This window comes from Ictalurus furcatus, chromosome 13 (genome assembly GCF_023375685.1).
Source record: "Ictalurus furcatus strain D&B chromosome 13, Billie_1.0, whole genome shotgun sequence".
In the NCBI taxonomy this organism is placed as follows: domain Eukaryota; kingdom Metazoa; phylum Chordata; class Actinopteri; order Siluriformes; family Ictaluridae; genus Ictalurus; species Ictalurus furcatus.
In genome coordinates this window covers 19,936,991-19,958,253 of record NC_071267.1, presented here as the reverse complement: position 1 = coordinate 19,958,253, position 21,263 = coordinate 19,936,991, and the positions used below count along the sequence as shown (strand labels likewise).

The 21,263-nt window shown below is 38.9% G+C and overlaps 1 protein-coding gene across 1 annotated transcript; it reads left to right on the top strand.

Moving 5' to 3' along the window:
* The first annotated feature begins 14,922 nt into the window (after positions 1–14,922).
* Positions 14,923–19,557, top strand: LOC128617086 (epithelial cell adhesion molecule). Its single transcript, XM_053640074.1, has 8 exons — positions 14,923–15,117; positions 17,274–17,520; positions 17,605–17,670; positions 17,794–17,860; positions 18,064–18,153; positions 18,240–18,437; positions 19,142–19,186; positions 19,364–19,557. The coding sequence occupies exons 1-8, from the start codon at positions 15,057–15,059 to the stop codon at positions 19,385–19,387; spliced, it is 798 nt and encodes a 265-aa protein (XP_053496049.1). The 5' UTR covers positions 14,923–15,056; the 3' UTR covers positions 19,388–19,557.
* Positions 19,558–21,263: the final 1,706 nt, after the last annotated feature.

The window sequence follows — 21,263 nt, the reverse complement described above, 5'->3', positions numbered from 1 at the left end:
TACATAGACGTAATCACTCAGAAAAAAATTTTAAATTAAAAACTGACTTTGAAATTATTGCACAACTTGAGATGGAATGACCCATATTCTACTACATCTATTGAAAATAGATTTGGACTTTGGTCATTGTCATTAAGCCTCTGTTCAGCTATTCACTCCTTTGGTAAAGCTAAAAATGCAGCATTTTAGTATTTATTCACATATCAGTCCACAGTCTTTTTCTAAGAATTCTTTTTGTGGTAAGTGAAGGTGAAATACAGTATTCATACTCTACTCTTGATTATTATCCTCCCAGTGAGGTTTTCTCACATGTAGTCCACCTGAGCACTGTGCTTATTCTAAAGCCTCAGAATTAAGATCCAGCAGCAAAATGGCACACTCATGAATCTGTAGACGTCATTCCTGAGGCGTTTGTATGCATGCTTACAAATTCTGACATTTCAGAAGTACAGCAAAGCTTTTTTTTACTATTAAAATAATAATTTATTCATGCAAAATCAGTCCATTACGTCCAGACGATTCTTACCAATGCACTTCTCTAACACTTTACACCGACTAATTTTTCACTGCATTAGTTAGCAATAATTAGCAAGCATTAATTAGCCATAAATAAAATGAACAGAGTAATTCACGGTGTTAACATGTGTTCATTGATGTATGTTTAATAATAACTAAGTACTCCTTCATTGAGTAATGTTTAGTCTATCCATGACTAAATATTATAAGTGCACAAAAATTGCACATGGTGTAAATCCTGGAATCCACCATTGAGCCTCACTTAAAAATTTATCAAATGAACCACTGCAATTCTTAATTAAGTCATTAGATCGAACACGCCTCATCTTCAACCAGCCCAAAAGAACTCATGTTACACCCCTCTTCATCTCCCTCCAGTGGCTTCCTGTAGCCGCCCGTATCAAATTCAAGACCTTGATGCTTATGTACAAGATATTGTCTGGATCAGCACCTCCCCTACCTCAACACTCTCCTGAAGGCTTATGTTCCCTCACACAATCTGTGATCGATGCTTAGTAGTACCTACTCAGCGTGGCTCAAGGCCCAAGGTCCTCTTAAAAAAACAGCTAAAGACCCACCTCTTCCGTGAGCACGTAACTAACCCCTAAAACGCCAACCCCACATTATCCTTTAAATAAAAAAAACTTAGTGGTAGCACTACTTGTATTGTTCTCCGCTTGATATATCACTTTGCTTGTATTTCCTCATTTGTAAGTCTCTTTGACTAAAAGCGTCTGCTAAATGAATAAATTTAAATGTAAATGTAGATTATTATTGGATGGAATAAACATCGGCTATATGTTTACATGCACATCAGTATTCCAATATTAATATTCCGATTCAGATTAAGACAACATTCTGATTCCCACCCCTGGAATATCCCTGTTTTAATTGGGTTGCATGTAAACACCTTATTCAGAAAATCCACTGAAAGTAGATATATGCACATGCTCAGTCCGCAAGGAATTGTGGGTGCTAACAGATGCTTAGCTCTAGGCTGTGTATTTAGGAATGGCAACTCAGGCATACTTACAACAACCATGTATACAGGAATATTCCGATTCCTGTACATATATAAACATCGTATTCGGAATATGGCTGCAACCCGAATACAGACCTTAAACGGAATTTGATGTGCATGTAAACGTAGTCATTGATTAATGCAAGTGATCATTATTTGGCCTATTTGTTTTTCTGGATCTTTTTTTTATTTTTTTTACATAGAAATCAATAAGTACGAGCATTAAATCTTTGATACCATTAATGTATCAGTGCTAAAGTTCATGGTTTGTTAATGTTTATTAATGTTGTACATTTACATTTAATGTAAAACACTATAACTAAAACTGGATGAAACAATCTGCCTTTAACATGTGGACATGTGGACATAGTTACAACTGCAGGTATAGTGTATGTCTGCAACGACACACACTGTGCAACAAGAAACATTCCTAAACCACACTCAGCTTCTACATCAACTCACATATCAGCAGTATCAGCACACATAGCAGTGTTCAGCCAAAAAGAACAACAAGGCCTATCTATGTCAAGCATCTCCCTGCCACACTATCTCCAGTCTTAGCAAAAAGTTAAGGATTACATAAGAATGCTGCATGGCCCTTGCCAAGGCTACATAGTTAGCCCTTTCTGGATGAGTCACATTTCCTTTATGTTATATGCTTATTCTTACTTCACCTACTCCCCAATCGTGCATTCCGTCAGTCCTATTTATAACCCCATCTTCATCCCTGACCATCCAGCTCCCACAACTTTACCAAATTAATCAGATCTTAAGCAAATCTCCTGTTAGTCCTGGCATAAACAGTGCTGTTCTGTGTGCGTTAATCTGTGGGACTCTGATGCTGATGAGAGATTTGTTGATGTCTTTGTCCTCATTAAAGCTGCATCTGTGCTGGTTTCAGCTCTGCTGAATTTCACAGTGTTACTGTGAGCATCCCACATTGTGTTACAGCCCTCCTACTGAACAAGATGGCATCATCATGAAAGTGTTGACCAGTCATGTGCAATGAAACACTCGCCTGCGGCAGTACGGGAAAAAGGTCTGTCTTCTCTTATCTACATGTAGAGTAAGCTTGATTTGTTTAACATAGTACAACATAATGTGCAATAGGATAAAAAAAAGGTAGTTGTACTAGGTAGTAACTAGATAACACAGATATAATGAAAAAAGCTATTCATTATTACTCGATATATTTGCCTGGGCCTTGAGGCCATCAAATGCTACTTTTTAGGACCTTGTTCTAACCCTTTCTGCAAGACTATGGTTTGATTCTCATTCATCCATCTTCTATACCACTTATCCTATGCAGGGTCATGTGGGAGCCTAGAGCCTACCCTAGGAAACTCGGTGGCACTAGGTGGGGAACACCCTGAATGGGATGCCAACCCATTGCAGGGCACAATCACATCCAGGACAATTTGGAAATGCCAATCGGCATAAAACGTATGTTTTTGGATGGGATGGGATGAGAGGGGGTACCCTGTGAAGTACCCATAGGAAACCCCCGAAGCACAGGGAAAACATGCAAGCTCCACACAAAGGGCAGAGGCAGGATTTCAACCCTCAACCCTGGAGGTGCGAGGCAAATGTGCTAACCATTAGGCCAGCATGCCCCTCTGTTTCCCATATAACCAACATTCCTACAAACCCTACACAAGTCTGAGAAATTAATGCATGCTATAACAACCGCTAGAATACCTCGGTATTAAGGGTGTAACAAAATGCCACTAATTGTATCTGTTTATATATCTGTTCATGTATCATATCTGTTTATGTATCATATATATACAGTATCTCACAAAAGTGAGTACACGCCTCCCATTTTTGTAAATATTTGATTATAACTTTTCATTTGACAACACTGAAGAAATGACACTTTGCTACAATGTAACATAGTGAGTGTACAGCTTGTGTAACAGTGTAAATTTGCTGTCCCCTCAAAATAACTCAACACACAGCCATTAATGTCTAAACCTCTGGCAACAAAACTGTATTCATATCTTTATCTGTATTTGGATTTAAAATTTTATATATGTATCTGTATTTGTATTTAAACCTTAAGTGGTTGTGGCCAAAACCAGAAAGGTTTTTCTTTACCCAAGCAGTTAGCTCATACAGCTCAGTTAGTTCATAGAGCTGCAGCTGGTACCCTTTTTCAAAAACGTCAGCGCATATCACTCCAGTCTTACTCAAGCCTCACTGGTTCCCTAATAAGTTCTGCATGTGACAAAAGTTCTTAATGGTTTAGCTTCAGTGTATCTTGCTGATCTCCTGATGCAGTATCATCCATCTGGAGCATTCAGTTGAAACAGGCCTACTGTTAATCCAAAATCTCACTTGTAGCTCAGCCAGTGGAAGATGTTTTTTTCCTATATTGCAGTTAATCTCTCTAATAGTATTCCAGAGAACATTAGGAAAGCTTTTTTTTTTTTTTAATCTAATTAGCAGACTGATAAAAACTGATAATCTCATCTCATTAATGTGCTTATCTCATATACCTATATCTTATACATTTTAAAGCAGAACTAAAGATTACTTATGCCTGTATGTTTGCAGTTATTATTTTATTAATATTTTATGTTGTTTGTATTTTATGTCACAATCCTTGAAATATTCTTACATTTATAATTCTTAGATTTATAATTTATGCCTGATTATTTCATGAACATGCTTATCCCAATTATTATTATTATTATTATTATTATTATCATTGATGGCATCCATGAGGTCACGCTCCTTCCATGGAGTATGGTCTTGATTCGCAGTGTAGATGGGCTGTAGATGTGAGTGTAAACGGAAGTTTGGTTAAAACTGTAATGCAATTTTCTCTTCATTGACAGAACTGCTGTCAATTGTTGCATCAGCATGTGTATTAAAGCAAGAGAATTGTTGTGAGAGAAGTGTTGTTTTTCTGCATCACATTTAAAGAAGGTACTTCCCCTGGTATGTGTGTGTGTGTGTGTGAGTGTGTGTGTGTGTGAGGGAGCGAGAGACAGACAGACAGACAGAGAGAGAGAGAGAGACAGCAAGAGAGAGAGAGAGAAAGTGACAGAGAGAGAGACAGAGAGAGACAGAGAGAGAGTGACAGAAAGAGAGAGAGAGAGAGAGAGAGAGAGAGAGAGAGAGTACTGCATATAAAACAGTGAATATGATTTCATGGTCATCTCAAAATCACCATCTGAAGCACGAGTGTTTGGCCTAAGCAAAGCTGCAACAGCATGGCAGTCACATTTATTTGTCTAGATCATAATCCTCATGAGCCATGGGGATAAAAGAATGGGGATCAGAACTGCTATTTTTCAGTGTTTTCAACATGAATTAAAAACAAGACGTCAAGGCATTATGCAAGTAAATATGTTCAAAACAAAGTAAAGAGGGAAGCAATGAGATGAATATTAGCCAAATCTTTGTATGGAAATTAAACACACAATGTTTCATGTACTTCATTATGTATTATAATTCACACTGTAGTTCCACTCTTCATCTATGTTTAATGTCATGTCCCATCCACACGGAGGAAAGATCTCGCTCATGTTAAAATCTTAATGATGGCACCAATAAATGAACTGAAAAAGAAAATGGTCCCTAGATGTTTTATGAGTAATGAGATTTTCTACTTCATACAGAGGCCAAGAGACCGACAGAAGGGCAGAAAAGAAAGGGAAAAGAGAAAAAAGAAGGGAGGAACAGGGGATAACAGGAAGGTTGAGTACAGGAGGAGAAAGGGATCATTTCATCTCATGCTGTCTGCTCCTCTTGCCCCGTCTTGTCTCACTTGGTGAAATGTTAATATGTCAGAGAACACAAGAAAGAGCTGCAGCTCAAAAATAGGTCAGACGCAAAAGAAAGACAGTTTGAAGAACAGCTTGCCCTGTGATTTACATGAGAGAGAAAGAGAGAGGGAGCATAGATAGAGAGGTTAATGCAGGATCAAAATTAGCTAGTTCAAAGAAACCAACATTTAACCCCTTAAAATCCTGGCTTATTGTTTAGTTATGAGAATCTGAATGAGTAAACAGTAGTGGGAGAGTTAGAATGAGTGTGTGCTACTGGCTCAGTGCAATGCCATTTTTATAATTAGATTTTTAATTATAAATATCTGGCTGAACAACAAACCATCTTTTGTGATTTTTTTGACTCATATGCAAATTATAGGACACGGCTAATTCCTTGTCCAATAAATTTGGCAAGTCTGGTATTTGATTCATTTTGCTAGATACTTAATAGATTTTATTAAGTATGCAGTATAATGTTCCCTGTGTAACGATGCATTGACTTTCTCATTTACTTCGAGTAGCCCCAACTAAGATATTTGCCCTTATGTATTAGGAATAAAATAATTTAGTCAGGTATATTTAGTACATATTTAAAGTAGCCTATTGAGTAGTAATACTATATGAACACGGAAGTCACCACTATGAACTACTAATAAATACTGAGTAATTACTCAGTTAGTAATAACAATGGTTTGGTAGTTAATTACAAAGTCTTATATATCTCTTGGAGAACTACTGTACTGATTAATCACTACTCCCTACTAATCAGCTCCTCAAATACTGTCTTAGCTACCTACTGAAGAACAAATAGCTAATGCAATGTTGCCTAATCCAACACTTCAGTAACTACAATATAAATGTTAAAATATGTAAGAGGTCACCACATGCCATAGTGGTTCTCGTTGAACCTTTTTAAAGGTTCGTCGCAGAATGAGCCAATTTGCACATTGGCCTACAAATGAGACTCAAAACGCTCGTGTCTAGTTCTTTTCTTCAGTAATATGTATGCCAGTGTTCCTTCTGAATAATCACAGACATGCTGACATAAATATATCAGTCTGTGATATGTGTCCTAATTCCATAGTCTCTGAGATATAATTTCCAAATATTACTGAATGAGAAAGTAATTTGAGTATATTAAATAATGACTGAAGTGTTGCTGTGTCCTTCCCTGGATGATACTGTGATGATACTGTGTCACATTCAAACTCATTACTAATGAATAGTTAGAAGGTATTTCTCCAGGAACATGGAATGTATTGCTGAAATCACAATAAACTACCAAACCATTACTTTATTACTTACTGAGCAATTACTCAGTATTCATTAGTAGTTAAACTTAGGAGTTAATATAGCCTACTACTGTTAATTTGTTCCTGATTAGTCCCTGCATATTTACCTATGAGTGATTAAAGTATTACTTATTTATGCTGCAGTTGGGTGACATTGATAGTGTACATACACAAAGCTGAGTTGAAAGAAGCAGGACAGGACTTTAAAGACTTTGCCTGAAGTCATTGAGCTACTGCATCTATGCACAAATTCATCTCAGCAGGGAGTAATATTAACACCATTCTTGACTGGAGTAGGTTTGGAAATATGACTGTGCTGCAGTTTTTGAATGTCACACCCTTGTTGTGTGACATGCACTTCCTCATTTCGTAGTATACAGTATAAGCTCAACAGATGTAGCAATATATTGTGTAGCCAAAAGCCATGTTGTATAAGGTCTGAGCCTTGTTTAAATCAACTGCCTTTAATGTGTTTTAAGCCCTTGCTTTGTTTACGTAACTACACTTTGGATTATCCATTAGTTTCATTATTTCATGCCTGATTGTGTTTCACCATAGCTTGCCTGACTGTTTTGAGTACTGAACTGCCTTTTAGATTCATCAGTAAAGCCTCTCTAAATGAATGCTAAACCCTCCTCAAGCTGGCAGATTTCTATAGATCACATTATCTTCAGAGAAGACCTCCATCATACACTATAATTCTACACAATTTAGTGAGAAAAGCCTGTGAGCCCAAATCTACACTCTTCTCCACTCCTGACCTCCTAATCACAAACTTGGCCTCTTTATTCTACAAATGCAATTTGCACTTCATGTAATTTTCATTCGGGCCCTCTGTGTTCGGGATGGCCCGTTACTGTAATACAATTATTAATGGATTAATGCTTTTATGCAGCTTCACCACAGACCGTGACCCTCATTACCACATGTGGCACTGTAGAAAGAGAAATTCTGCTCTCCAAGGAGGTCAGTCCATTTCTCTGCAGCTTTCAGCTACCTTTCATGCAGAAGAGCTTCTGTGCCTCACTCTCGCTCTTTCTCTAGCAGCTGTGTACACAATATCTGACGTTATAGACCCACACCAAGGGGTCCTAATCAGCTCTTATTGCTGCTGTAATCACTCCTATGTGATGCTCAGTCCTACAGAGAGAGAGAGAGAGAGAGAGAGAGAGAGAGAGAGAGAGAGAGATAAGGAAGGAGGGGGAAGGGCAGTGGATAGTAAAATGTGTGTGCATGCATGCTGTTCCTCTCACTCTTTATGCTTTATGAACAGTGTTAACGTTCAGTCCTCCCACCCTTCAGCACTCGAAAAACATATCCAAGGCCACTGGCATCTCTCTCTCTCTCTCTCTCTCTCTCTCTCTCTCTCTCTTAGCTCTAATTATACTGAGAAGTAGGCTGCTGTTCTAGTTCAGAGCACCCAAGTGGGTGGCCTGATTCACCATCAATGGAAGGACAGAGGGAAAATGTGAGTACATGTACACTCAAGGCCAGATGTACTAAACTGTTTGCATCTGTTTTTAGATAGAATTAGGCCGCCTTCTGCGAAAAAAAACAAACAAAAAAAAAAACCAAAAAAAAACCCCTGACAAAGTCAATTTGCACCAAACTGACAAACAAGCCTAAATGTGCAATTTAAACACTGTGCATGTGGCAATACTCAAATTTCCCCTCTCCTTCATACACACTGTATCACACAAAAAGTGGGAAGACAGAACAAAAAAAGGGTGGAGAAATGGGAAATGTGGCTCATGACATATTCTGTGTACTACAGTTGCATGTGGTTTTGTCTGCCTCCCCAAACCATGTGTAAATTTGAGCCATGCGTGTTGCTTAGAGCTTTATGGGTTCTGTTTTTCTGCAGATGGTTTGCCAGTGTAAGGTTTTTTTAAAATTCATCCTCATATTCATGTCAAAAAGTGTGATAATAGGGTACCATTTTTGACCATTTACGTTCTTGGTGACAAAACAGATCAGTTAATATTGATTGTCAATTAAGATTTTTTTGTCATGTAGATCTGGCAACCCTGACATAGCACATATGTCAGGAACATATTCATAAATTTTCCTCAGATCCAACAAAGAAATTCAACATAATAAATAGCATTTTTGTGGCATTCCCATTTGTCCAAATCACAGTCAATTACAGGGGGGAAAAAGGATTATACAACACATTTAAGTGCACATATTTATAAGCTTATTTGAAGCCTTTTCATTCAAATCAGTTACTAACCAAATGGCATATTATTAGCCACATTAATGCTCTTAGCACTATGTACACGTTCTTGTTATTGTTCTGGTGTACATTATCTTTGATAATGAGCTTTGTGACAGCACAGAGGCTTTAGTATGTGTTCCCAGGCACAGTTTGCATGGTGAGCTACATGATGCCTTAGTAAATTAAACGTTAATTTCAGATGCACATTTTTCATTTTTCATTTTGCATTGTACCCCTTGATGTGCATATATCCGGCCCACAGTTTATATCTGGCCAATTTATAAGGTGAGGGGTAGAGTTGGGCCAGTTGTAACAGGGGTCAGTTATAACACTATTACTTGCTCCAGTCAGGATCAAGCTACAGTAGTGACACTCACTCTGCACATGCTCAGTAGCATCCTCTGCCTTCCTGTAAAAGAACAGCAGCTGAATCACAGCTCTGAAGAATTTGTTATCAAAAATCAGATTTTGAGGGATTTTCCTCATCTGGGGAACATTTTGAATTTTGTGTTTGTTTGTTTTGATCAATGTCTTGTTGACAATGCTAAACTAGTTAGCTAGCATATCACATTTCATTATGGTTGACGCTGTAGGGTCAGTAGTAACAGTGACACCAGTACAAGTATTTAAGATATTTCCACAAAACAGAAATGAGATTCCACTTACTTGAATTTATTTAAGCCCCAAGCACATCAGCTGTTATTCATGTGATTGCTGTATTTTTGTGTGTTATACAGTGCCCAACATTTACACACCCAATTTTTATATATATATATATATATATATATATATATATATATATATATATATATATATATATATATATATTTATATATATTTATATATATACATATTAGCAAATAAAGTGCTTTAACTGGTGCAAACTTTGTACAACTACATGAGTTCTTATTTGTATGATAATATAGTATACTTATCTGTTACAGACTTCCCACAAAATTAACAGCCGACCCTACCCATGGGTCCTTTCATTTAATTTTATGCACCCTCTGATATTAACATGAAAATGGTATTTGTATATACAGTAGTATTATGTTATGAATGGGTATCAGACTGTACCTAACATGTATATACAGAATTAAACTTTGAGTTATTTTACTCATATGATTTAAAATCAAAGGGACTTTTACAACTGACCTCACTCTCCCCTATGTATGGCGTTTATTTTATATATATATATATATATATACACATACATACATACAACACACACACACACACACACACACACACACACACATATATATATATATATATATATATATATATATATATATATATATATACACACACACGTCCATTGGCCAGTTTGGTTTTTTTAGGTTAAACTACCTTGGAGGTGCACTTGGTAGGTAGACAATTACTGACTGTAGCTGAGAATACAGTATTCTACTTTTCCTGATATGTTTGCACAGCTCAACACCCACTAACATGTCAGTGTCTCTGAAGTGTTGCAAAAAGTCCACTACAGAAATAATATCTGGACAAAGATGGTCCTAGGGTGGCTGCTTTTCACTGATGAACAGGGTGGGTGGGGATGACAAATGTATAGTAATTGTAGATACAAGTTTGTTACATGTGCCTAATAGAGTGTATATACGCATATAGTGTGCGTGAGTATGTGTGTGTGTGTGTGTGTTTGAGAAGCCTCATCAGTAGTTACACAGCAATTTACTCTAAATCATTTGCTTGGGATGTCTATTTCTCTTTTATCTGCATGCCCCTCTTTCTCTCTCTCTCTCTCTCTCTCTCTCTTAATATACACACATTTACAAAGATGTTTACAAAGCCACAAATCTAATTCCATCATTAGCGGTTGCCCAGCAACGCAGTCTCCTAAATGATCATCTTATCAGTCTAATCTGGTACAGAGCGCTTTCAAAGTGAGACTCTAATTATCATCTTCAACGGTTTTGAGAAAGCGTGCCGGTTCAGACAGTAAGCTCTTCTTGTATCACATAATCAGCACACTCATCCTCACAACCATTTCAGATCCTAACATCATCTGCATTCCACACCTCCCATCCGCACAGGCAGAGAGGAAGAGCAGAATTTAAAGTCTACATTTATTTAAAGAAAAATATAACGCCTAAGTTAGAGAACTAAGAAAAAAAAAGGGGGACGAGAGGAGAGAGAGAGAGGGTGAGAAAAAAAGAGAGATATAGAAAGAACATTGGCAACATGTTTACTTGCATAACCATGAGTAGCTTTCAGCGAGGCTGAGGCTACGGTTGCCAAGCAACGGCATCCGTGCAGCAGCTGCATTGCGCCATGGAGTTGGGAATATTGTGTGTGAAGTTGACCGTTTCCCCTCCCCCATAAACCCTCAGGACATTTCATTAGAAAGGTGTGTCTCTGCTCTCAACACAACAGACGTCACACGTAACTCTTGATTAAAGTTGATTTTTATAAAGTGAAATCCCAAACACTTTTGAAGTAAAGCAACCCTCAAACCTAAACAAAACCTCACACACAGACACCTACACACGTGTATGCACAGTTCCACAGATCCAGCAGGCTGTCTAGATGGTGAAGTGCTGACTCACTCCTTGTTTGGAAATGTCGAGAGGGGGGCAATAGAGTACAGGGGGAGGCTGCAAACCTGGAAACTGTCAATCAAACTGTTTGTTGCCGTTATAAAACACACAGTAAACAGAAACTGATCTTGTATATTTTTATAATTACACAATTTGCTGCCAAAGTGCACAAAATTTAGCATCAAAGCATACATGCTGCAGCTCCTCTCTTCTCCACAGCAGTGTCTGCAGTCATACTCTCCAGTCCTACGAATTTCCAGCTCCATCTTATGAGGCTGCACTGACACCAACTGGTCATGAAGACAAACACCAGGTCACAGATACAGCATCACACACCAAGGGAAGCAAGCAAGGGTGTTCAGCTGTTTGACAAGTTAATGCACTGACACCAACCTCTAACCTCCCTCCAGAGGACATTCTGGAAGATACCCTTAGACCCACTGTCTGTGCTCGACCTTTAGAACTGTCCTAAGAGTCACCCCCTATTTACAGGAATAATAAACACTTACAGGACTCGTGCACACCTGGGTATATCTTATATATGTTTCCTAGGTCTGCTCCTGTATAAAATTTCTGAAAAAGGGAAAAAGTTGAAGGAAAAATAAACGTATTAGGCCTACACCTGTGCAACTGAGGCCGTTTTGTGTCCAAGTCTATTTGAACATAGTCGGTGGTGCAAAATAGACCAGTTAATAGAATTAACACTAAAATATTTGAATGTTATGAATATTTCATAATGATCTTTTTGTAGATGTATAGATGACAGCATGGTGATGTAATGAGTAGCATTGCTGCCTCACACCTCCAGTGTCCTTGTTTCAATCCTGAGCATGATTACTGTGCATGTGCCATATCACATATTCTCCCCCTGTCTGCGTGGGCTTCCTCTGGATTCTTCAGTATCCTCCCACCTCCCAAAGAATGCTGGTAGATGAACTGATTACACTAAACTGCCCAGGGTCTGAATGAGTGTATGCTTGGTGTCCTGTGATGGACTGGTGTCCTTTCCAGGGTGAATTCTCATTTGAGTATTTCAGAAACTGATGATCTCTTGGGATTTTCATGCACATCAGTCTCTAGAGTTTGCACAGAAAGTAGTATGGGAAAAAAAACAAAAAACATCCAATGTGGGTGAAAACTCTTCACTGATGATGGAGGTCAGAGGAGATTGGACATACAGAAAGGCTACAGTAACTGAAACAACCACTCCTTACAACCATTGTGAGCAGAAAAGCATCTCAGAACATGTTGAAACTAATATGATGAATATCAAGTCACATGATAAAGGTAATTCACGCAGAAATACAAATTTCAGTAGGGTCCACAAACGTTTACTCATGTTTGTATATGATGGGGGCCATGGTGGCTTATGCTTGCCTCGTACCTCCGGGGTTGGGGGTTTGAATCCCGCCTTCGTCCTGCGTGCATGGGGTTTGCGTGTTCTCCCCATGCTTCTGGCCTTCCTCAGGGTTCCTCCGGTTTCTTACCTCAGTCCAAAGACTGTGTTGTAGGCTGGCTGGCATTTCCAAATTGTCTGTAGTGTGTGAATGGGTTTGTGATTGTGCCTTGCAATGGGTTGACACCCTGCCCAGAGATCCCTGGGATAGGATAAGCAGTATGGAAAATGGATGGTTGTATGGATGTACAGTACATCCCTCTCTACTGGCACATACCTCATTTAAACAGGCCCGGGTTGACAACTAAAGACCTGTTTCCATCCTCCCTTTTCTTTCCAAAATCCTTGAAAGAGCTGTTTTCAAACAATTCTCCATTTTTCATACACAGAACAACCTGCTGGACACCAAGCAGTCTGGCTTCAAAAGCAGTCACTCCAGGGAGACTACTATGCTTTCTGTTACTGAAGCATTACAACTAGCAAGCGCAACCTCAAGATCATTTGTCCTGATCCTACTCGACCTCTCTGCTGATTTCGACACTGTGAATCATCAGATCCTGTTAACGCTCTCCAGCCAAGGCATCACCGGAACAGCTCTGCGTGGAATCCTATCTCTCAGACAGATCATTCAAGGTATTGTGGACGGGAGATATTTCTGAAAATCAGCAACTCACAATTGGGGTCTCCTCAGGGGTCAGTTCTGGGTACACTGCTCTTTTCTATTTATACTACATCTCTGGGACAGGTGATTGAGTCTTATAGCTTCTCATATCATTGCTATGCTGATGACACCCAGCTCTATTTGTCCTTCCAGCCTGATGATCCATCCGTCTCTGTACGAATCTCTGCTTGCCTGTCTGACATCTCGGAGAGAATGAGGCAACACCACCTTAAGATCAACTTGGCAAAATCTGAGCTTCTAGTCATCCCAGCCTGCCCCTCAATCAACCACAACCTCACTGTACAGCTCGGCTCAACCATACTCAAGCCAACCAGGAGAGCCAGGAACCTTGGGGTGACTTTTGATGACAGCTTGACTTTTACAGACCACATTTCAACAACTGCACGATCCTGTAGGTTAATTCTGTACAACATCAAGAAAACCAGACCGAACAGGCTACACAGCTACTAGTCCAGGCTCTTGTTATCTCAAAACTATACTACTGCAACACGATACTCTCGGGCCTCCCAGCCAACTCCATCAAACCCCTCCAGATGATTCAGAATGCAGCAGAATGCCTCGTCTTCAACCAGCCCAAGAGAACCCATGTCACAACCCTCTTCATCTCCCTCCACTGGCTCCCTGTAGCCGCCTGTATAAAATTTAAGGCCTTGATGCTCACGTACAAGACCTTGTCTGGAACAGCACCCTCCTACCTCAACACTCTCCTGAAGGCTTACGTTCCCTCACACAATCTGCGATCGATTAATGACCGACGCTTAATAGTGCCTACTCAGCGTGGCTCAAGGTCCCTTTCCAGAACCTTCACACTAACTGTCCCTCAGTGGTGGAATGAACTTCCAACCTCAATCCGGACCACACAATCTGTCACTATCTACAAAAAACAGCTAAAGACCCACCTCTTCTGTGAACACGTAACTATCCCCTAAAACGCCAACCCCACATTGTCCTTTAAAAAAAAACAAAAACCTTACACTGGCTCTTACACCTCTACTCTGCGCGCTTTGCTTTTCAATAACTCAATTGAAAATTTTGTATGGTAGCACTACTTGTATTGTTCTCCGCTTGATATATCACTTTGCTTGTATTTCGCTTGTAAAGCGTCTGCTAAATGAATACATGTAAATGTAAATGTACAGTATATGACTGATTTCATGTACAGATACTCATGCTGAACTGAAAATGAAGACACACAATACAAAGCTTTAGATTACAGAGTGCGGCAGGTGTGTAGCAGCCTTTCCTCCACCTTTTTACTTTTTGGAACAAACTGTAAATCCTTCATGAAAAATTTACAAGAAATATTTGACTGTTCTTATACAACCATTAACATGCATGAATAAGTCTGTTGAATAAATTAAGGCGTTTCCTCTCTGTATAGCCTTGCTTCTGAAAAGCAATAACCTGGAGGCATGCTGTTCCTTGTATTTTTTTCTCCAGATATGCATTTTAAATCAGACTAGCAGCAGAAGCAGGGTAGAACAGGTCTGTTCGGTTTGTTAGGAGTAACTCAGCATCCAGGAGGTACATTAAATTAAATTAAAGCAATTAAAGCAAGCTTATTGGTGGAGCAGACCCTGCTGTGCTCATCGGTAGTAACATGATTTCTGTTGTGGGCCTTATGCTTTTTTTGCTCTCCTTTTCTGGATCATCATATGCATGTAAGTAGCCTAATACCTTTTGCTTTGATTTAGTTTTTAAATGGTTCACAAGCATCCTATAGCCACTATTTTATTGCTAAACCTCACTGGATTATGATATACAGTTGCTTCATGTTGATGGGAAATCTAGAACTTTTTGTGAAATAAGATATTATAATATGTTATGACATAATTAGTTAACAATTAACAATCTTAAAAGTATTTATTCCTGTTCTTCACTTGACCTCAGTTCATTGTTTGTTTGTGCATCAGGCTTGTGTGACTCTCTGCACTGGGTCACATGTGATAAATCTTTATGTGAATGTAACTGTCATCACTGTTAATGAAGGGGGAAACAAATACTTAACTGCACTACATGAAAGTGGCAATGTTCACTGTGTTGCACTGTACAGTGCAGTGCAAAAGTTTGTATACCCTTAGGATAAAATGAAGAAAATTTTTCTTTATATCAACAAGATATTTAGTTGGTTATATTTCTGAAATTTTCTTTTAATTCTATCATCTTATAACCTGTATGCCCACTCCAATGAACAGCTTTTATATCCACACACATTTTTCTTGCTAATATTGGCACCCTTGGTAAATATGAGGAAAGAAGGCTGTGAAAAATTGTCTATATTGTTTAACTGTTTGATCTTCTGTTAAATTAAATCACAAAAATGGGCTTCACAAAATGGGAAGTGGCTATAAGAAAATAGCAAAAGCTTTGAAAATTTCCACCATCAGGGCAATAATTAAGAAGTTCCAGTCAACCGGAAATGTTATGAATCAACCTGGAATTGGACGTGTGTCTATATTGTCTCAGCGCACTGTGAAGAGGATGATTCGAGTGGCCAAAAAATCTCCAAGGATCACAGCTGGAGAATTGCACAAGTTAGTTGCGTCTTGGGGTCAGAAAGTCTCCAAAAACTACAATCCGAAGTCACCTACATCACCACAAGTTGTTTGGAAAGGTTATAAGAAAAAAGCCTCTACTCTCATCCAAAAACAAACTCAAGCATCTTCAGTTTGCGAGACACTACTGGAACTTCAAATGGGATCAGGTTCTATGGTCAAATGAAACCAAAATAGAGCTTTTTGGCAGTAAACACCAGAGGTGGTTTTGGTGCACACAGAGAGGTAGCCATATGGAAAAGTACCTCATGTCCACGGTTAAATATGGTGGCATCTATTTAATGTTTTGGGACTGTTTTTCTGCCAGAGGACCTGGACATTTTGTTAGGATACATGGCATCATGGACTCTATCAAATATCAACAGATATTAAATGGAAACCTGACTGCCTCTTCCAGAAAACTTAAAATGGGCCGTGGTTGGATCTTCCAGCAGGATAATGATCCAAAACATCCATCAAAATCAACACAAAAATGGTTTACTGACCACAAAATCAAGGTCCTGCCATGTCCATCCCAGTCTCCTGACTTGAAACCCATAGAAAACCTGTGGGGTGAACTGAAGAAGAGTCTACCAGCATTTGAAGGATCTGGAGAGATTCTGTATGAAGGAATGATCTCAGATCCCTTGCCATGTATTCTCCAACCTCATCAGGCATTATAGGAGTAGACTCAGAGCTGTTATTATGGCAAAGGGAGGTAGCACTAAAAGTATTATCTAAAAGTGTGCCAATAATTGTTGCGCACCTTTATTTAACAAAGATGTTTTTGTAAACCTGTTTTTTGTTTGCAATTGTTTGATATCCATGAGAGCAGAGGTTTTTTTTGTGAAATTTTTTTTTTTTTTTTTAAAAGATCAAAAGGTTAAACAAGAAAGACAATTTTTCACAGCCTTCTTTGCTAAGATTTACCAAGGGGGCCAATATTAGTGGAGGGCACTGCATTTTATCCCTGACAGATTATTCAGATCAGGTCAGCAGAATGAAGTCTGACAAAACTTAGACTTGTGCTGATATTGCCAAATGTTCTGGATTGTTATCTTTCAGGACACACCCACCTTTCATTGTGAACATTTTGGAAGTATATTTTATGCAGATTATTTGTATAACAGATGTACATTGAGTTTGTTTCACTTAAAACCATGAGGAATGCAAACTTTTGCTCTTGTACATATTTAATTAAATACAGCCTACAATAATTTCAATAAATTCTAAGAGCTTACAGTCTAGTAGTGACTTGACCTTCAATCTGTCCTCTGTGGCAGTGATTCCAAAATGCTTCCAGATGAAAGCAGAAATCTACCACATCCGGCAATCACCATTCACAGAGATTAATGTAACAACCCTGGCTGATGGCGATGGGCTGTATGATCCAGAGTGTGAACCCAATGGACTCTTCAAGGCTAAGCAGTGCAATAACAGTGATGTGTGCTGGTGTGTGGACAGTGCAGGTGTGCGCCGATCTGAAAGCAGTGACAGAAACCTTCAGTGTGAGGAGCTACTTGGGCCAAAGTCAGTGTAAATATACTCTGGCAGTGTGAAATATTAGCCGAAAATGATTCACTCTAAAATATTTAGCATCGTCTTCTTCTACAGCTGGGTTCGTATTGAGGTGAAACACAAGGAGACCAGCAACCCCTTGGAGCGTTCCCAGTTGCAGAGGTGATTCTGAGATTCTGTGATGATTTCCCCCTAATTGTGGCTTTTCTGGATATATAGTTAATAATAAACAACTGGGGGAAAAAAAACGATTCTAATAATTGGAATGTGGTTAATTATTTACAGGGCTATTGCCAGTGCCTTTCAGGAACGAGACAATGTAGAAACAATGAATAGTAAAACTGAAGTCAAGGTGAGGATGAATTAAAAACACAGTAATGTCTTCCTTCAATTAACTCATCAATGTATATCTACACTATATGACTAAAGGTTAGAGGACACCTGACCATCACACCCATATCTGGGCCTTCCCCAAGCTGTTGTCACAACATTGCAGAACTTTTCCACATGGTAATCTATATATAAAAAGTATGCAAATTTATTTCTCTGGTGCAGTATGATGTTGATGCTCGTCTCATCACCTTGGAGTTGAGGCAAAACCCTGATGATCAGACACAGGATCTGACCTACTACATGGAGAAAGATGTGAGAACGCAATACTTAAGAAGTGTTCATACATGCACATCAGTTCTGTTATTTACTAAAAAAAATGTTTATTATTTTTACACAAGGTTGTTGTGAAGTCGCTCTTCAATGAACAAATGAAGTTTGAACCAATCATCGAAGGGGAAAAACTGGAGATTGAGAGCATCATGGTTTACTATGTGGATGAGAAGAAACCCCAAAATAGCATGCAAACGCTCACTACAGGCCTTCTAACTGTCATTGGTGTGTTCATCCTGGCAGCTTGTGTTGGGCTCCTGATTCTGGTCAGTTCCCTCACAGAGATAATGTTCTGTATTGATAGATGACAGGGAAATATTAATGTCATTTATGTAAATCAATGTAGAGTGCTTTTCCACACCTTGTAATTGTATAGCCTAGTACGGAAATGGACTCAATTGGGAGTATACACATAGGTCACATAATGTCATTAAGCTGAAGCTTGTTTATTAAATATACAGTAAGTCACTGGATATAGAGGGCAACAATTTAGTCAAAGAAACAACCATGTGTAACTCTGAAAGGACTGGAGAGATCCACAGCTCAGATTGGTGAAGCTTTTCACACAACAACCATAGCCATAAAGTTATGCTTTATGGAAAAGTGGTGAGAAAAAAAAAAACATTTTTGAGGAGGAAAAAAGTTTGGAGTTTGACAAAAGGCATGTAGATAAAAGTTATCTGGTCTGATGGGATCGAGCATGAACAATTTTGCTTTGGCACAAGGTGCTACATTTGGTGGAAACCCAACGTTGTCCATTGCCCAGAGAACATTATCCTCACAATGAAACATGTTGGTGGTAGCATCATGTTGTAACACTACAAAATGTGAAAAAGTTCAAGGGGGTTGAATATTTATGTAAGGCACTGTACTGCCTTAAAGTATATTTGATTTCTTCAGAAGGGCCTGTGTTTGTATACAGTTACTGTTCTTAATGTTAAAGGGATCCATGTCTTTCTTCCTCCTTTAGTTTCTGATCAGAAGACAAAAGATGGGCCAATATGAAAAAGCTCAGGTGAGGTTACTGATGGCATTATTCATAGGCATTCTGTAATCTAATGTGTTATGTGTTAAGGTATGTATTATGATAAGTATGTGTCATTTATCAGTTTTGGGATTTTTTCCCCTGATTAACCGTTTGTGTTGAGTCCAAGACAAAAGTGTGTATGTTAAAATGTTGAATTTCTTACAGACAAGTGAAATGGAGGAGATTTAGGTACTGAACTTCAAGCTGGTGGAAAATGATGATGCAACAAAACACCTGATGATTATAAATGCATAAATTGTTCATGAATATATATTTATGCTATTGTCACTTTGCTTCTCTTTTCCTTTTTCTCTGAGTAATATATTTTAAATGAATCCATTCAAATAAAGTTCTACATCGTACTAACACTGGATAAACATTGTGTGTTTAATATTACCCATCATGATCACCATTGTCATCATCATTAACAATATTATCCATGTAATACTTGTCAAAAATCCCACTGAGAATAGTTTTAAAAAGAAAACTACTCAACCTGTATAGCTTTTGTTTCAGTCCTGGTCACTAAAAGAAAAATGATGCAGATACTGTAGTGCAGTCTGTAATCACTGGTTAGTCTATATTATGACGGTAATGTACTGTAATCTGGTGCTTGTGTATCTGTTGGATAGTATAAATTACCTCATATCATTAAATACCATCCATCCTTATATTACATCCATCCATTTTCCATAACACTTATCCTACACAGGGTCACAGGAGCCTATCCCAGGGAACTCTGGGCACAATACGGGGTATACCCTGGACAGGGTGCCAGTCCATTGCAGGGCACAATCACACACCACTGACAATTTTGAAAAGCCAATCAGCCTACAACGCAGGTCTTTGGACTGGGGGAGTGAACTGGAGTACCCGGAGGAAAACCCTGAAGCATGGGGAGAACATGCAAACTCAGTGCACACAGGGCAGAGGCGGGATTCAAGCTCCCAACCCTGAAGGTGCGAGGCGAACGTGCTAACCATTAAGCCACCATGACTCCAATCTTAGATTTTATATTAAATATTACACTTCCAGAGATTTGAAAATGTATGGTTCATATTATTATTATAATTTCATGTTTCATGTTTTAGTTGCCACATACAAGGAGCTATGGCACAATGGTATATTCATTGTGTAAACTGTTATACCTATGTATTGCTTGAATTATTACACTTTTACAATTAAAAAAAAATAAATAAATATTAAAGCTAAATGAATGGCATTCATAAAAACTGACTTCTTCTAATCAACAATTATGTTGTTGATTGCAGTAGTCTGGAAAAATGACCAATGACAGTAAAAGGCCCTACAATGCTAACATCTATTGGCTTTTCATGAACTCTAGACACTTATTCATTCATTCATTCATATTTAGTAACTGCTTAACCTGGTCAGTGGTATCCTAACAATCAGCCAGCCAAGGACACACCCCGAATGGGACATTAGTGCAGGGAAGCAGGCATACACATTCATATTTTGGGGCAATTTTAGTGTAGCTATTCTACATACTGGAATGTTTTGGGGAGGTGGAAAGTAATTGGAGAACCTGGGGGAAACCCACATGGACATAGGAGAACATGCACAGAACCGCCACACAGACGGTAACTCTGGAGTGGCAATGCAAACCATTGTGAAGCTCTGTATTGTATATACACTGATATGAGGCCATAGTATTTAATAATGTATGCCTGCTGGTGTCTGTATAAAGATCCATCCATCCATCTTCTATAACGCTTATCCTACAGGGTCGGGGGGAACCTGGAGCCTATCCCAGGGAGCATCGGGCACAGTCAGGGTACACCCTGGACAGGGTGCCAATCCATCGCAGGGCACAATCACACACGCCAATCAGCCTACCATGCATGTCTTTGGACTGGGGGAGGAAACCAAAGTACCCGTAGGAAGCATGGGGACAACATGAAAATGCCATGCACAGACAGGGTTGTGGCGGGAATCCAACCCCCAACCCTGGAGGTGTGAGGCGAAGGTGCTAACCAGTAAGCCACCGTGCGCCCGTTATAGGATATAATGTAATCAATGTGTGTAACTACAAAGTTGACTAATG